This window comes from Cryptotermes secundus, unplaced genomic scaffold (genome assembly GCF_002891405.2).
Source record: "Cryptotermes secundus unplaced genomic scaffold, Csec_1.0 scaffold863, whole genome shotgun sequence".
Lineage (NCBI taxonomy): Eukaryota > Metazoa > Arthropoda > Insecta > Blattodea > Kalotermitidae > Cryptotermes > Cryptotermes secundus.
Genome location: NW_019745095.1, coordinates 71,542 through 88,653, shown reverse-complemented (window position 1 = coordinate 88,653; position 17,112 = coordinate 71,542). Strand labels below are relative to the sequence as shown.

Below are 17,112 nucleotides of genomic sequence, written 5' to 3'. Positions count from 1 at the left end.
TGATTTGACCGAAGAAACCTTTCCCCTTTTACTGTGATCTCCCACTCTCCATCCGCTGTCTCTTTTCTTTTATCGAAGAAGAACTGTTGGCATTTTTTGGGGTGCTATTTCCAAGCCACTCTCTTGAAATAAAGTTGAATGCTTTGTATGCGCTTTTCCATTTCCGATACGCCAATTCTGCTACATCTGTTAACTGAATAAACTGCCGCGTCGTCTGCGTATTCCAGGATTTTGCAGTTTTCCTTGATTTTGGATTTCATTCTTGCCATGTAAAGTGAATAAATGGTTGGACTCAGAACACTACCCTGGGGGTAAGCCTTTGCATGTCCAGTCTTTGAGAACTGGCCCTCCTTATTTTGCCTCTAGTTCCCTAGCGGAGACAGGTTATAGGTGAAAGCTAACAGGATTCCGGGAAAAAAACCACTGCCTTGAGTCTATCCATCAAAGTGCCGCAGTGGACGTTGTCGTATGCGCTTTTAATGTCTACGAATAAGGCCGATACTGTGTTCCGTTCTTCAAACGCTTTTATTGTTTCAGTTAGTATTGTTAGGTTGTCTGTGCAACACTTGTTTCGCCGAAATTCATATTGTGTTACTGAGAACTTCTGATTCCTTCCTAGCCACCAGGAGATCTGTTCCAGTACCTTGCACACGCATGAAGCCATGGATATAGGTCTTACATTAGTTTTGTCTCTTTTAGGGATAAAAATACTCTATAGTTTTTCCTGTCATCTTGGAATACTCTTGCTCATTAAATACTGTTGTAAATTTCTAGCAGAATTTCTGAAGCCTCATTTGGCAAATTGCGAATTGTGATGTAGTCTAGTGCATCCCGTCCCGGGCTCGATTGAACTCTGGGGTTTTTAATGGCGAACTGGGGTTCTTGAATTTTGTACATTTTGAGTCCAGGAATGGACCCTGATTATCATGATCGACTGCCGGCGCTTGATTGGGTTCATCCACATCTGAGCATAGCTTTCCAAAAGTCGTTTTGGCGGAATTAACTAGTTCTAGTTTATATTCGTTTTTCCTTTCCGTCTTGTCGAGTCTATATTTTAGTCTTTTCACTCTATCCCAAATGTACGATGGATTCGTGAATTTATCTATTCCTTTGCAGAAAGTTTTCCAATGCTTTTGTTTGATTTCTCTCAGGATATTTTTTGCGATAATCGCCGCCCTTTTGTATTCCAAAAATGTCTCTTCAGTTTTACATTATTTCCATTTAAGCAATTCAACTTTTCTGACTCTAATTACTGTATCGCATTCCCTGTTCCACCACACTCTGATTGTTTCTATATGTTGTGCCCTGAAGGCCGATTCCCGGTAACATGTTAAAAGAGTCTGTCATTTTATATTTTAGGGAAAAATGTTGACTAGGATAGAATAAATATTTTGGGAAATACTTGTAAGAAGTACGAAAGAGAATGTAAGAAGAGTTAAGAAACTTCAAGGAATTTCTACGTATGGAGTTAGACGGACATTGGCCTATGACGCGGAGATGTCCTGTCAGCATAATGAGGTTGAAGGTCATTCTGCACACGTAGTACAGACAAGCAGCGGCACTCACACAAGAAGACTACATTAAATAACACCTATACAGTGTGAAAACAAGAACTAGCCGCTCCAGCACGTAGACATAGGGCGAGTAACCCTAAGAATTTTAAATTTTAAATTTAAAATTTGTAGAAAATTTTAAAAGGTTTTAAAAACATCATAACTAAAGATTTTTAGAGTGCTACTACAAGAATATCGGGTGCGACGTGTGAAACATAATCTACATACCAGACACATATCAACGATGTAGATGTTGATAATACGAAGAATGTGACATTGTGTTTTTAAATGTTAAGTTTTAGACTGGGTTCAGTGTGGCAGCGACGTTAAGAGTATACACCTGATGATGGCCGATAGAGGCCGAAACATGTAGTGTAGAAAGAACAAGATCAAAGACATATAAATATATATTGTTTGCACTTAGGACGGAGTTTGTATCATTTATCGACGTTGAAGGTATTTCGAAATGCTGGTTCTACAGAATCTATACTTGAGAGCTAGGGGAATGTTTGGAGGTAAAAAGGCTTAGCCAAGTGGGCTAGCCGTAAGGGGACGTGTACACCCCTAAGGATCCCAGCCAACAAGAGCCAGCCACTTGGGACAAGACGTCATTGTAGGCGGAATTGCACCCTCCGGGATAGAAATGAGTTAGCTAAAATAAATGTATATAACTCGGGTAGTAAATTATTATGGGGAGGATTCAAACCGTAATTTTGGGCATTTGTCGCCGGAGGCTATGCTGGACGAAGCACCGATGGGGTGACGGGCCACGCCATCCGCCTGCAGTCACAACGTAAAGTAAGTGGAAATACTCTTATCGCCACGCTCAGGCTCAGGCTCAGGTCATGTTACAACTGACGGTCAGTCAGTCTGTCGGTCTTGGTGTCGAGCCCCAGCTGGGGCTCATGACCAGATATTTCTTTTCAATGAAAGTTACTGTCCTGTCTATGTGTAGCGCCCTCTCTGACGAGAGGTCGAGTCTGTCATCTGTCAGTCAGTCTGTATTAAGTCTATTGTCTGTATTTACATACATTTACAAATACACACTTAATCCTTACTTCTATGTACAATATATACACAGCCTCTGTCAGTCCAGGCTAGGTACAGCGGATTATGCCCTTTCATATATATACATATATATCCTAGTAGTATTTGCTACCACGGCAGTCTACTCACTTGAACGGTCGTATGCCTGACCGCCGCCAAGTTTAAGCCTCTTATACTTTCTGTGTCGGGCTTCGCCTTGTCCGATGTTGCGAACATTCTCATTATCATGATTTTGTATGACTTCTGCTTGTTGCCTGCATAATTTTGTTATGTAATCATATACGTACGGGATTTTGAATGCCATGTGCAAATCGCGGACCGGTGTGCGCCTTGGAAAATTGCCAATCGTGCGGAGAACCTTGTTTTGCAGGCGCTGCAATTTCAATAGATGAGTGTCTGCCGCAAACTCCCAGGCGGGACTAGCATAAGTCATTATGGATCTAATAAGGGCTTTATGGAGGGTTAGTTTAATGTTAGCGCTCAATCGCTCATTTTTGAATAGGGAATACACTCTAATGAATGTTCTGAAGGCCTTGGCTTCGATCATTTCTATGTGTAATCTCCAAGTCACTCTCTTATCGAAGATTACACCTAGATATTTTGCACTATTTACAAATGGAATATTTCTTCCATTTAGAGTAAGACAAGACTCAGGCGGTCGACGACCACGAGAGAAGTAGACCCCCCGAGTCTTGTCTTCATTAATTTTTATATTCCAGCGCTCACACCAGGTCTCCATTGAGCTGAGACCGCGCTGGAGTTTTCTAACAATAAAACCCTCTTTGCGATCTGTCGCATACAGACAGGTGTCGTCTGCAAAGAGGGCCAGGTGAACGCCCTGTGTATGGGGGGCATCATTTATATACAAATTAAAGAGAGTAGGGGAAAGGACAGAACCTTGTGGCACCCCTGCTTGTATTTCCCTTGGCGTTGACATTTCGCCTTCAACAGAGACCCTGAATTTACGTTTAGAGAGAAAGGACCCAATAAGCTTGGTCAAAGAGTTGGGGAATTCCAATTTTGATAATTTAAACAGCAAGCCTGAGTGCCACGTGGTATCAAAGGCTTTTTCGATGTCCAAGAACACTGCAGCCGTAGACATTTTATTGTTGAAATTAAGGGTCACGTGATCCGCCAGCCTCATACATTGCAATGTCGTGCTGTGACGTGCACGAAAACCAAACTGACTTGCGTTGAGCAGGTCTCTTTCTTCAATATGTTTATGGAGGAATTTCAAAATTGCTTTTTCGAATAGTTTTCCTGTCGTGGACAGGAGGCTGATCGGACGTAAATTTTGAGGAAATTTCGGGTCTTTACCCGGTTTAGGTAAAGTTATTATTTTTGCTTCCTTCCAAGTATTTGGAAAGTGAGAGAGCCGAAAACAGTGATTGAATAAGTGAGTTAGGTGAACCAATGGTCTCCTTGGAAGGTGCCTGAGGCATTCATTTGGGATGCCGTCAATTCCACAGGCCTTTTTTAATTTCAGGGATTTTATTAATTTCTGAACGTCACATGGTCTGATCCTTAGAGGGGGGTTTTCATCCACGGCTTCCAGCAGAGCTTGAACTCTAGCCTCCACCCGCTGTTCATGGTTTTCGTCGCACAGGTCATGTGGCGTGAATTGAATTTCCAAACAGTCGGCAATTTCATTGGCTTTTTCAGAAGGATGAAATTTTAGGCCAGAAGAACCATGAATAGCAGTTGGTGCCCTTGGTCCGTCTCTCTTAAGGAGAGATTTCGCAATGGGCCATATACACTGAGGTGTGACTTCAGCGTTGCTTATTTTTGTTTCCCACCGTTCAAGTGCCTTTTTACGGGTCATTCGCCTGATTGATTTGGTGACCCAATTGACTGCCGTTTTACACGCTGGATCCCTGGTTTCTTGCCACAGTTTTCGTAGCCTCTGTTTATATTTTATCAAACGATCTAGACCAGGAAGATCGTTGTTTATGTCCGAAAGTGTAACTTTACTTGTCGACAGCCTATATGCCGAAGCAATAGAGGCTGCAAAGTCGCGTGCCGCTTTATCGGCTTCTACCCCCGAATTTATTTCTAGTTTAGGTGATATTAGTTCAGAAGCGAGGCTTTGAAACCGCTCCCAATCTGTAAATTTTTCAATGGGTTCCGAAAGGTTGCTAATTTTAACGTGATCCAGTATGTGAAATACTATTGGTAGGTGATCTGAATCCAAAATATCAGAGACGACGACCTCTGACATTCTGATATTTTTGTGAACCACAATGTCTAGCACGTCACCATTTCCCGCAGGGGAATAGTGAGTGGGGCACTGTGGAGCTGAGATTTCGAAATCGCCCATATCAAATAAATCCATAAGTTTCAAACCTGAGGGGTTTGAAACTCTACTATTCCAAAATGGGTTCTTAGCATTCAAATCACCTGCCAAAATAGACTTTCGTCTGAAGCTTAAGAGCTCAGTGATGTCAGCATCACTCCAGGCTTTGCCTGGAGATTTATAAACAGCTGCAAGCAGCACTTCGCTATTACCAATTGGTATGCAGACCCCTGTCGCTTCTACTGAAACAAGGGGTGGTAGGTCTACATGGTTGTGGGGAATGCCTTTTCTTACTGCAACGGCAGTTCCGCCATTTCTCCCGGACTGGCGGTCGATTCTATAAAAGTAGTAATTTGGAATAAAGAACCTCTCGTGAGGTTTCAGATGTGTCTCTGAAAACAGGGCCACATCTACGTGTAGGTCTTGCAGCTGTTTACTGAGCTCATAGCGCTGCCTCCCAATGCCATTCGCATTAAATGCTATGACTTTGAGGGGCCTATGTACTCTAGTGGCCATTTTGTTTCATTAGGCTTAAAACAATTTTGGTAATGGCCATTATTTTTTCCTCTTCGGACACTGCACCACTGACCTCTGTCATAATCTGCTGTACTACAGTCACTACTCTCAACATATTGTCGAGAGATGGACTGTTTACATGACTAGCCTGAGTTGACTGACCTGTTTTTGGTTCCTGTACAAAGACCGGGATGCTCGGTTTCGTGGCTTTTGGTGGGACTGCCACTGGAACTTGGAGAGTCTGAGGTCGCTGCTCCTGCGATGTGCTGCCACGGAGCGCTGCCGCGAAGGAGACTCCAGGGCTAACGATATTCGAGGAGAACACCCTTCCCGTCGTAGTTTTGGGTGCTCTCTGCGATTTCCTCCTCTGCAGTTCCTCCCTCGCGTGTCTGCAGCCCCGGTAGTTGGCGGGATGTGGCTTCTCTCCTTCTTTCAATTCACAATTGCAGCATGCTGGAGTGGAGGCAGCGTTCTGCTTCTCAGGACATTCTTTGTGCAGGTGGCCACCCCCGCACCACATGCAACGTGGAGGTTGTTTGCAATTGGCCCAGACGTGGCCAAACTGTTGGCAGTTGTGACACTGCGTAAGGCCACTCTGTGCTCTATATGCCTCAACCCGAATGGAAATGTGGCAAAGGCTTTGAAGATGGAAAATTTCTTGAGATTTCGCCGTCCGGGTTAGGGTGATAAGGAAGAGCGGGAGGTTTCTTGCTATCCTTTCGTCTGAAGGCGACCCGCGGGTGGTTGTCATCTGCTTCACGCTGACCACATCAAATCCCAGGGTCACCAGTCCATCAGATATATCCTCCGCAGGGGTATTGTGAGGGAGGTGACGGATTACGGCCTTTATGGGTTTTAGGGACTTGGGAAAGAAGGTAAAATATGAAAGACTGTTGTTAGATAGATGGGACTTGACGGCTTCGAAATCCGCCATGTTCTTGGTGAGGACTCTGGTCCCGTTTCTGGTACTGCGGAACTCAAAGTCGCCTTTGACAACATTTTTCAGTTGCTTCTGCAATTGAATTAGGTTTACAGTGGACGTGAGGATTATTGGGGGGGGCCTGCCTGCTTTGCCTGAGGTTTCCTCCTCCAGCGCAGTGGCTTCTACAACAGAAGTTTCAGTTTCCATAGTTGCCTCCCTGAGGGGGGCGAAGTAGTTTTTGGTGGCAACCTCTGGCTTTGTGTTGCTTCCGACTGCTGCAGTTGGTTTTTTCGGAGTCGGTGCGGTTTCAGCGGTACTTTGTCGTTTCCGCCTACGGACTTCTTTGAAGCCTTCCTCCCCGGCTGGAATATTTTTGCCTGATGTGCTGGCCTTTATCAGTGATTTCAGCTCATTTAGCGTGACTGTATAGTTGCCATAGAGCGCACTGAACAGCGTCTTGCCGGAGAGGGACTTACAGTAATTTATCCTATTTTCATCGGCGGTGCTGACTATTGCCGCCCATTCTGCACTTTCTCCAATTGCAGCAGTTGTGAAACCGGCCACGTCCTCAATGCTGCACAAGATGTCGAATAACCGCCTGTACTGGGTTTCGGCCTCGGGATATTGTCGTATGATTTCTTTACATTCGGCCTGAAGAGCGGCACGTTTTTCGGCCCAGAATGCCTGGTACCCCGGCACAGGGACGCCAGCCATTACTGGCTGGACACTTACAGATTAAACACCCGGCCGAGTACTGATGTATAGAACAAATATTGAGACACATCTCACTTCCCGCACTGAATTCACAATGTTGCCCAGACACAAGAATTTAGTACAAATTTCTCATCCAATATCGAGTTTTGTCGAACAGACTTACTCCTTACTGAATGGTCAATCCCTATGAACTCGACGAATCAATCGAATCTCGATCAATATCGCCACGCTATTTAATTGTGATATTATTAAATTACAACTCCTCCAATGGGACATGAGTTAGGAACGTTACAACAAGCGTACAGGGCGTAAGAGTGATTCAGAGTGGCAGAGGTAGACCTGTGTAATATAGAGGCTGCAGAGGGGTGTAAAGATATATATAAATATATATGTAGGTATATGCAGGGGATAAGAGAGGTGTAGTGGAGCTACATGGATGAGTGGAATAGGGAAAAGAGGAGACTAGCGACCCGCAACTGGGTGAAAAGAGAGGCAAAGATGAGGTCCAATGAATCGCCTAGAAAGGTCATATGTAATCCGACACCAGTCGGCTCTATGTAATGTATATAACAGTATATTGATTGTTTATAACTAATATAGTGTAGTATAGGGTGAGGAAGTTGAGTTTTGTTAATGTGATTTTTTCCCTTACCGCATTTCGCACCTGCGCCCTCCTGACAAGCCCTGTGAACTGTGTGCCCCTAGCCAATGAAGCAACGTTCGAGGAAGTAATCAAGTTGTTTCCTTAGCCTCCCCCTGGTACTGCAGTACACTCCCTTTTCCTATATTTCCTTGTCCTCCATTTCCGAGATTGATTTCGTTTTTTTTTTCTTTTAGGAGTGGTCCCATCTAATTTTCCTTTAAATATCTGGATCAAATTACTTTACCTTTCTATTAAATCCTGTTCTCTGTTCCACGTGTCATGCGTTTTGATTCCGTGATTTTTTCTTTATCTTCTTCCATGAAGACAGGCCAATCAGTGTCTTTATTAGGCAATCTAGAAGCCTCTTTCCTGTCTTTCCCTGGCTCTGTTTTGCCGTTATACTCTATGAAAATTGGATAATGGTCATTATTCCAAGGGTCTCTCCCAAACTTCCAGCTGCATGACAGTGCTGATCTTGGGTCCACAAAACTTAGGTCGAGGGCTGCCTTGGATCCTGTGACATCGGAGATATGTGTCTGGGAGCAGTCATATAGCAACGTGATGTTTGTTTCCAATTCAGTGATGCAATGGTACAGATTACTGCCGGTTGTACAATTTGTCGAATTACCCCATGATGTCCATTAAAGTCTTTGCCAATCAAGAATTTACCTTTTAATTGTGTGAATAATTTTTTTTTTCCATACTTTCAGCTCGATTTTCATGTGTGGCTGCTTGTAACATGACACGACTAATATTTTACCTTGGTCCGTATGTAGTTCAATTGCACACGCTTCAATTTTGCTGTCACCAACATATAAACCATTTTTACGCGAATATTTCAGTTTGTTATTTCTAAAAATGGCAACTCCACCCCCTGCTCTTTCGTTTCTTTCTTTTCTCACCACGTCAAAGCCTTTCAGGCATACACTTTCTGTTTCACCAGGCCAGGTCTCTGATAGCGTTATGACATCTATGTTTTGGCTCCTCTGTTGGAATTCGGGGAACTTGGGCTCCTACAGTTCCATTGAACTATCTTAATTGGTTGATTCTTTTGAATTTTATTGTAATGCTGTTCGTGAAGCTCGAAGGCTTTCCACGGGTGTCTGACCATTGGTTTAGCTTTCCCGAAGTTTGTCACTAGGTTGATTGTCGTCAGCAATATGTTATTGACTTCGTCCTCCATTTCAATGGACTCCAACTCGTCCAAAGATATCTCTAACACTCTCTCGTCTTTATAGTTGTTCCTTTGCTCAGTCTTGTTTGAACTCGGTTCAGTTGTTTGAGTCCTGCTTCTTCCATTGCCCTCTCCCCGGGTTCCATCCAATCGTTGGCTCGGGACTTCATTATTTTGGTTTTTCTCAATATTATCCCACTGCTTTCGTCTTTTTGGCGTTTTGAGAAATGGGAAGTTCCTCATAGGCTCACCCTCGGGGGCTTAGAGCACCTAAAGCGAAGGCAGGTTCTACCGCCAGGGTTGTGACCATTTTCTATAATTTTTCGTGCTTCAAAAAATTCATCATTTCAATGAGCCATGATTTGATTAATTTCTTTCTCTTTTAATTACGGGGCATCGCTCGTTGTTTGCCCTGTGGTCACCGTTAAAATTTAGGCATGTTTTAATACAAGACCCTTCATGTTTCGCTTCTTTGCATGGCCGTGTGGTTACAGGCGCTTACCACNGCCCCGGCCCGGTGATGGGCCTATACGAGCACAACCTTCAAGGGCAAAGAAATAATTTCTAGGAGTGTCACGCTTGCGAAAGATTTCTGCTATTCTGCAGGGATATGGCGTTATAGTCTAGTAGATTGTTAAAATGTTTCTAAGCAACTAACTGCCTCCATCTTCAGGGTGGGGAAGTAAAACGGACACGGGAAAGTGACACATAATATCCAACGGGAGTACCGGGACGGCGGAAATAACCACCAATAAATAAACGAACTGTAACTGGAGAAAACGTCTGGCTTCATATTCTGCACGTTTCACATTTTAGATTAACTTCATCAAGGTGGTTGCAGCCGATATATTGTTTACTTGATTGCACAAAATATTTTGGCAGAAAAATCAAGTGATGTGGCATTAATGTTAATCATGTCAGCCTACCTGAAACTTTGAAAAGGAAGTGCCATTGTGTTGATACTTGTGTGCTCCAGTGGTACAACACATGATGGCAGAACGCATCCTCAGCCCGTCACACGCTTGTCAGCCAATTGCGCTCAGCGTATGGTGACTTGAGGGATGGAAAGAGTGCGAGCTACTCCAAGCTATAGAAAGCTATTATGACAGTCAAGGTCGTCAAGCAGAGCTGCCAATGCACATCGCATGCAGAGCACGCAAGTAAGCCAAAAGAAGAAAAGAGGAGACGGACGGAGAAACGCACATTTCTGCTCCATGTTATGACATCGAAATTTTGATTTCAGCTTTATTTGACAGTAGTTTCAGGTGTAACACTCCTAGACAACGAACTCTTTGACAATTTGTGAACCAGAAGTGACGGCGTCTCTTAATGTTCCACAAAAATTGAATTTTATAATTCCCTAACGTGGGAACTGCAAGAATTTTGAAAAAGATTTGTTCAGAAAATTAAGCCTTCTCACGGTCAGATAAACAACATTCAGAATCTCCGACCGAGAAAATTTTTATCGCAGGTTTTGCTGTGAAGTAACAGAAACCATAAAAGCACATTTGATCAACTGATTCTTTGAAATTCTCGTACTGAAGTTCGTCTGACTATTAGATTTCGGACACAAAATAGATTACTGAAACTTTCCAGTCGCTGAGTATGAATCGTTATTTAAATCACTGAGACGGTATTTTAATCCTCTTCTACTGAAATCTGAACTTTCGTCTATATTTTCGAAATAAATGCCACAAAATAACATTACGAACCTGTTTAAATCTTCTATAGCCTAAAATCTGAGTACAGCATTACCAGAAGTCACAATATTATCTGCGTTATCATTAAACGCTCCAGAAACTAGTGCGTCTCTCAAGCGGTCATTCTTTGCTTTGAAAATGATTCATTGGATTGTGGTATGGATTGTTTCTTATACACAGGACTCTTAAGTACAAGTAATCACAGCGCGACAATTCACAAATCACCACAGCACTCGCTAAGCTATTTACAAACTGCTACATATGTCTTCAACTGTTCCCTGGCAACGGTTTTTAACAGCGTAGAATCTTCAGCTTCACTTCCTCAGGTCCTCTGCACAACCTCCGCACAGAATTCAACTGAACTTTATCCTTTTCTTAAGGTATCTCGACGCGGACCACGTAGAAACACCCTGTTTCCATTGTTTTAGTATAAGTGTTGCATTATTAAGAATCTGCTGCCTAACAACGGGAAGGTATTTACCGAGCCGTTGCCCAGAAACGGTCGCTGTTTAGAGAGCCACTGCTCAGCAACTTGTCTATAAGCCACAATATAGACTCAGCAGAGACCCACTAAATTATCATTAATTACGTTTGAGAAGTACACATTTCATAATTTGGAAAACGGTATGAATTTCTGTGACTCTGTGACAGATAATTTTGCTGAATAAATCCGTCGCATGGAAATAAAGTCTGAAGTGAAATAAAGGAAAAATAAGCTCGCTAATCGCTCGCTCCTATTTAATTCTTTATCTTAACTAATGTTTAAATCATATTTCCATAGGTTTCCTCTACGAAGTATATGGTCAATTATCAAAGAATTGAAGACCTCCTGTACTGAGATTTGGGCAACACTTTCGGAAAAGTCATGCTCCGCCACTGGGGAAAAAATGAAGACAGGGAGTTTGAATGTTGAGGCCATAGTTGGGACAAATACTCGACATTGATCCATTATAGATTGCTTTAGTTCAGGGCGGGCTCCAATGGCATGCCCTTTATTGATAATGACAATTCAGTTTCCATATTAAGAAAAACGTAGTAATTAATTTTATGTGAAAAATATTGCCTCACACTTTGATAAAATTCCTCCTTCTCTTGATGTAATTCCCACCATCCAAGGCACGAGTTCCAGGTCATCGCTGAGAAGCATCTTCATCGGATAGTCATTGATAAATACTTCATCTCCCTCCCCCACCTGGGTCTCAATTACAGGAATGAACGCCACAGGGGGAATTGTCGAAGACTGAAAAGAAAAGAGGGTTATCAGCATCTGATTAACAAGACGTCAGTCATAATCAGTATTCATACATGAACGTCGCCCGGCTACCCATGGTTAACGCAGCGCCAGGAAAGCTCATTGGATATTAATGGAGGCGTGCGGTTAACCCCACGCTTCGACTACATTTACTACAGCGATAATAGATCAGGAACCAGTGCTAATCACTTAGGAATTTCTCTGAGTACCAGAGAATTCTGAACATATCTCTGTAAAGGAAAATTCGAAACCTAGAGCTGGGAATTAGTCTTGGTCCTCGAGTACTAATTTCTTAGTAATATGATTCTTGTAAAGTATTTCTTACAAATAATTTTCCTGCATATTACTGAAGTGGAGTATACCTCCGGTGCACCATTGCGGTTTTCCGCTGGCTATGTGACAGCCAGAACAATAAATTAATTATTTTAAGGAACATTTAACATGATGATTGTGATTTAGCATCAGTGCTATATATGTTCAAAATGACCGCCATGACGTTCGATATATTGCCTTCATTGCTGTCTGCATTTCTGCACAACTAGCCGCAATAAAGCATTATTAACTCTTCCAGTTCCTTCCGTAATGCGGTCCTTCAGTTTTCGGGTGAATTGAGGTTGAGCAGCGCGCACTTAGACTGTCAAGTTCGGGGAACGTGATTGCCAAGGAGTCTCAAAGCCGTGAAATTAAGTGGGCTGAACACATTCCTCTAAGAAGACACATGCTTTGCCTTGCCATGTAGACCGTTGCGCAACCCTGTTTAAATCCTACATTTCTCACACTTTGCCTTATCCTTCGCAGCCAAAAGATGGTTGCAGCAGAGTGCAGTAGCGTTCAGGATCCACGGTAGCGGTCTGGTTCGAATCACCCAAGGAAATAAGACCCGATCACAGCAAAGGCAAGAAGACAACCTCAGAAAGTTACTTGTCACTATGGAGGGATTTCTCGCGGATCTGCTAGGATTATCATAGCTCCAATTCCTGAAATTTTGTTTGTCTATGTAACAGAAGAGCGGGCCTTCTCTGGCATGATCAAAGCATCCAAAACCTCTTGGTTATTATCCACAAGGTCCATAAACAACAACAACAACAGAAACTCCGTGATTTTAGTCCGCAAGCGAACTATACCTTCTGAGTTACCGCCGCTTGTCGGCGAATTTCAGTGCCAACTTTTGCAGATAGAGTGTGTCGCGTGGTCAGCGTAACGAACCCCACGGCCGTTAATTTCGTTTTTCTAGACCGGAGCCGCTATTTTATTGAAATAACTTCTCAATTATCCTCACGAGGCTGCGTGAACCCTGTTCCAGATCCGCTACTTCTCAGAAAAAATCTGGCAGAGCCGGGAATCGAACCAGGACCTCTGGCTCTGTAGCCAGTAACTCTGACCACTAGACCACAGAGGCGGTCCCAAGCCCCATAAACTGTCTAAAAATATTCACACGGCAAGGTTTATATTGTTCTTTCAGTTAATGAGTTATGTGTGTTCTGTAAGGACGAAGCCTAAAGTCTTCATACAAACTTATTGGAAAGAACTTTCTTGTCTTCTGTAAGGCGACCGCATACCGCGCCTTCGTGTTTATTACATTACTGCCCTCGGTGACTCGACACTTTTTGCATGAGAACGAAGCGTGCAAGGACAACACACTCACTCACTACACTGTCATCAACATTTAAATATTCAACCCGCTACAGATTGTCGTTAAGCTACTGAATTCTCGATCGTCAGATTCATGCTGATAATGACTTTGCGACTGCAAACTACACACTACATGAAATGATCCATTATTTGATTTATTATTAAAATCTTTATTTCAATTATAATATTAGAAACTGACATATAAGAAGAAAAGGAATTGCATGGAGACCAATCCTCTGTGAATCAAGTGTTCAGTAAGACCGTCATTGCCTCTGGCAACTTCTTCAACAAGAACTGTGATGTTGATGATTACTCGACGGCACATATCCTCAGTTATCTTGCTGCAGGCTTGAATGATTATGCTCTCCATTCCATTACTGTTTGCGGTTTTTTGGGAAAAAATTTTCCTTAAAGAAACATCGAAGAAATCAGGACTATTCGGTAGTTAGTTCCGTCCACATGCGAAATGATCACGGAATCGGTTTGAGATGACACACGAGTCGAAAGTGTCATGCAGATAGTCCAAAACAACATCCGCTATCTGCGTCCTGTCTTCATCCTGTATGAACCCTTGATTTTGTAACGGCGTACATGTAGTAGGAAGGTCAGATACAAAATTATTGCGCAACAAGCTTAAATAGTGCTCACTTTTCACTCTCTCTTCAATGGAAATTGACTCAAGCAGGACATGACTTGAGATGGCTACCTACGAAGTAATTCTCGGTGCATGATGCACCTTCTCATGAATCACGCGTGGATTTTCTGACGCCCAAAATTACAACTTTCGTTTATTATCCACCCCACCCAAGTTGAAGTGTGCCACATCAGAGCCCATTCAGCAAATGCCATTCATTGATGTTTGTTTCAAATCATGTTTCTGTATTCTTTGAGCCGATCGTCTGGATATCCCTAGTTGTGCTGTAGTCTTTGTCGATTTACTGGAGCTTCTCTGCAGCACCACTATGAGAGCGTCATTGATCTCTGGGGAAAGCACAGATGAAGTTCGGCGACGTTTCCTCTCCAACACTGAACCATCATTATTAAACTGGTTATAAAGTTTATGGATTATTTTGAATGAAGGCGCCAATTGGGTTTGAAAATGGGCATGAAACCGCCACTGTGTGACCAGAACATTTTTTGTTTCAGTAAAGAACAACATTGGTATTATGTGCTGTTCTACAGAGAGTCTTCCTTTGTCAGTCATTTTGTGTAAATTGGAGCATAAGCAGGAACAGCGCGATAGTAGCGCGCTCGGGAAGAGTTAGAATTAACCTCCATGATCTACTATAAGTGCTCCATTTTAAAAGACATCGTTCATTTCATGGTTAAATAATTAATATTAAATCAAACACAGGATCATTTCGTGCGCCATCCTGTATGTTGTCGCATTGAAATCGCAAAGTTACACTGTCCGGTTCTTCACGGATACTAAACGGAATACCAAGGTGTAAGAGCGCATGCAGAATTTGCTTTCTCCGCTCTAACCACTCCGTTACAACAGCGATGTGAAACAAGTTTCATTTTCGCGCCTCACGAGAAAGAAACTTCGGATATTTTTTCCCACCTTCTATAACCAGGAAATTAAAGGGCTACTTCCAAATGGCAGTACATGTATCAGAACTTGCTCATGTAATAAAGAATAAAGTTATATTTCTAAATCTGAGATTCCGCAGTGGGAAATTTGATCATCTGGAGGAGAGTTGGAAATTTTCTTCATCGCCCAACTGCAATCCTGCTAGTGAGTATAAATATTCCAGAGGGAAAGGACAGTCGAAGCACGAATTTATTTACCAGCAACTAATAGTAATATTTTAAAATGGAAGAAGCCTCACCTTGATATCTCCTAGATGTGTTAATTACACAGTGGTTTGGCCCAGGTAGTCACTTTGTACTTTGTGATACTATTGTGACATGTTGCGCAACGGAGAACCTCTCCCTACCCAGCAGCAGCGTGGCAACTCAGGCCACAGTGACGTGGCGGATGAGTCAGCGCTCCCCTCACCCCCTCAGCACGGTAACGTCTTACGTCACCGCGCGGTAACAGCCTTGCTAGGCTATACGCAAACACGGTGACGCGGCACCTCTTCCCACTGTGACGTGGCACGCAACAGGCAACACTGCGGCTATATAAGGGAACTGCACAGCAGCTACGAGCCAGTTGTAACGTAGCAGTCGCCGAGTTAAGTAGTAGTCGAGCGAGTGTGTTATCAACAGTTCTCCAGTGAGCAGACTACAGTTGGAGTATAGCAGCCGTCACGGAAAGATGAACCGGACGTGTGTGTAACTGTGTAATTGGGAGTGTGTGATACAGTGATACATAGCTCCCCTACTGTAAATGTGTAGATTACTGAAGATAGAGCGAACTGATTTGCAAATAGGGTTATAAAGAGTGAAACCCGGCAACTGTGTAATAATTAATTGTAGCCGTTACTTGTAGGTTGTTAAATAAACCAATTGACGATCTCTACGGCGTCTTCAGTAACCCAACATGTTACACTGGTGTCAGAAGTGGGATTTGGACTTACACGTGATCAACGCGATTCGAACTCAAAACACGTTACATTGGTGTCAGAAGTGTTTTACGAACTTGAACACGCCTCGACAAATAATTGAATTATTGTGAACTGAGTATTTTACTGCTACAACATGGACATGGAAAAGATGATGAAACGTCTGTTGTTCGCCCAGGGGCAAATGGCGGCCAGACAGAAAGCCGATAGGGAAGAAGAGAGGAGGAAAGGGAAGGAAGAGATGGAGGAAAGTAGGAGGAAAGAAAAGGAAGAAAGGAAGGCGGAGAAGGAAGAAACACTGTCAAGAATGGACGCTAACATGAAAACCCAACAAAGTGATTTCCTAACAAAATTAGACGCCTAGCAAAGAAAGGCGACGGCCGACAAGGAAGAATTGAAGGCCGAAATGCGATCTATGCGGTCAAAGTTGGATGATCAATCCAACACAGAGTTGAAAACATTTTGGCGGTCGTTGAACACGACAAGCAGCCTCTCCGGTCAGAAATAACTGAACAGATTGAAGTGTCCCTCTGCGAGCGGACAGATAAACTCCAGGAAATCCTGAAGAAAAACTAGAACGAAACCTGCGCAGCAATTGACGAAACCAAACGCGAGTTCCTGGCCCGGTTGGACATGGTGCAAATGAAGGCCGAGCGGGGAAATACATAAACGATCGTCGCGAGCACAGCTCAGCCACCGACATTCAACGGGAATTCAACGTGGATCGTGTTCCGGCGACAATTCGAGACCGTAGCAGAACACAACCAATGGTCGCACAGGGAAAAATTAACATACCTGATCACCGCTCTGAAGGGCCGGGCGGCAGAAATACTACCCGGCGTTCCGGCAAATGCCACTTACGAGGAAACTCTTTAGGCTCTAGAGGACCGGTTCGGGGACCAACACTTTGCAGCTGCCTTCCGCTGCCAATTAAGAACAAGGACCCAGAAACCTGGAGAATCCCTGCAAGACTTTGCCACGGCCATTCAACTGCTTTCCCATCTTGCCTACCCAAATCTACCTGCAGACCACATAGGAAGAGAGGCAGGAACAGCCTTCGTATACGGAATACGAGATGCCGATATAAAGTTCCAGCTGCTGCTAGGAGGTGAGAAGAAGGTAAACGAGGCCCTCCGACGAGCGCTAGAGCTGCAAG

At 43.4% G+C, this 17,112-nt stretch overlaps 1 protein-coding gene across 2 annotated transcripts in view; it reads right to left on the bottom strand.

Moving 5' to 3' along the window:
* LOC111874983 (esterase E4) overlaps positions 1-17,112 on the bottom strand; it is a 96,102-nt gene that overhangs the window by 14,419 nt on the left and 64,571 nt on the right. For both annotated transcript variants that reach the window (XM_023870911.2, XM_023870912.2), the window contains one exon: positions 11,631-11,802. In XM_023870911.2, the coding sequence (XP_023726679.1) occupies positions 11,631-11,802 (172 nt within the window). The remainder of the gene's footprint in view (positions 1-11,630; positions 11,803-17,112) is intronic.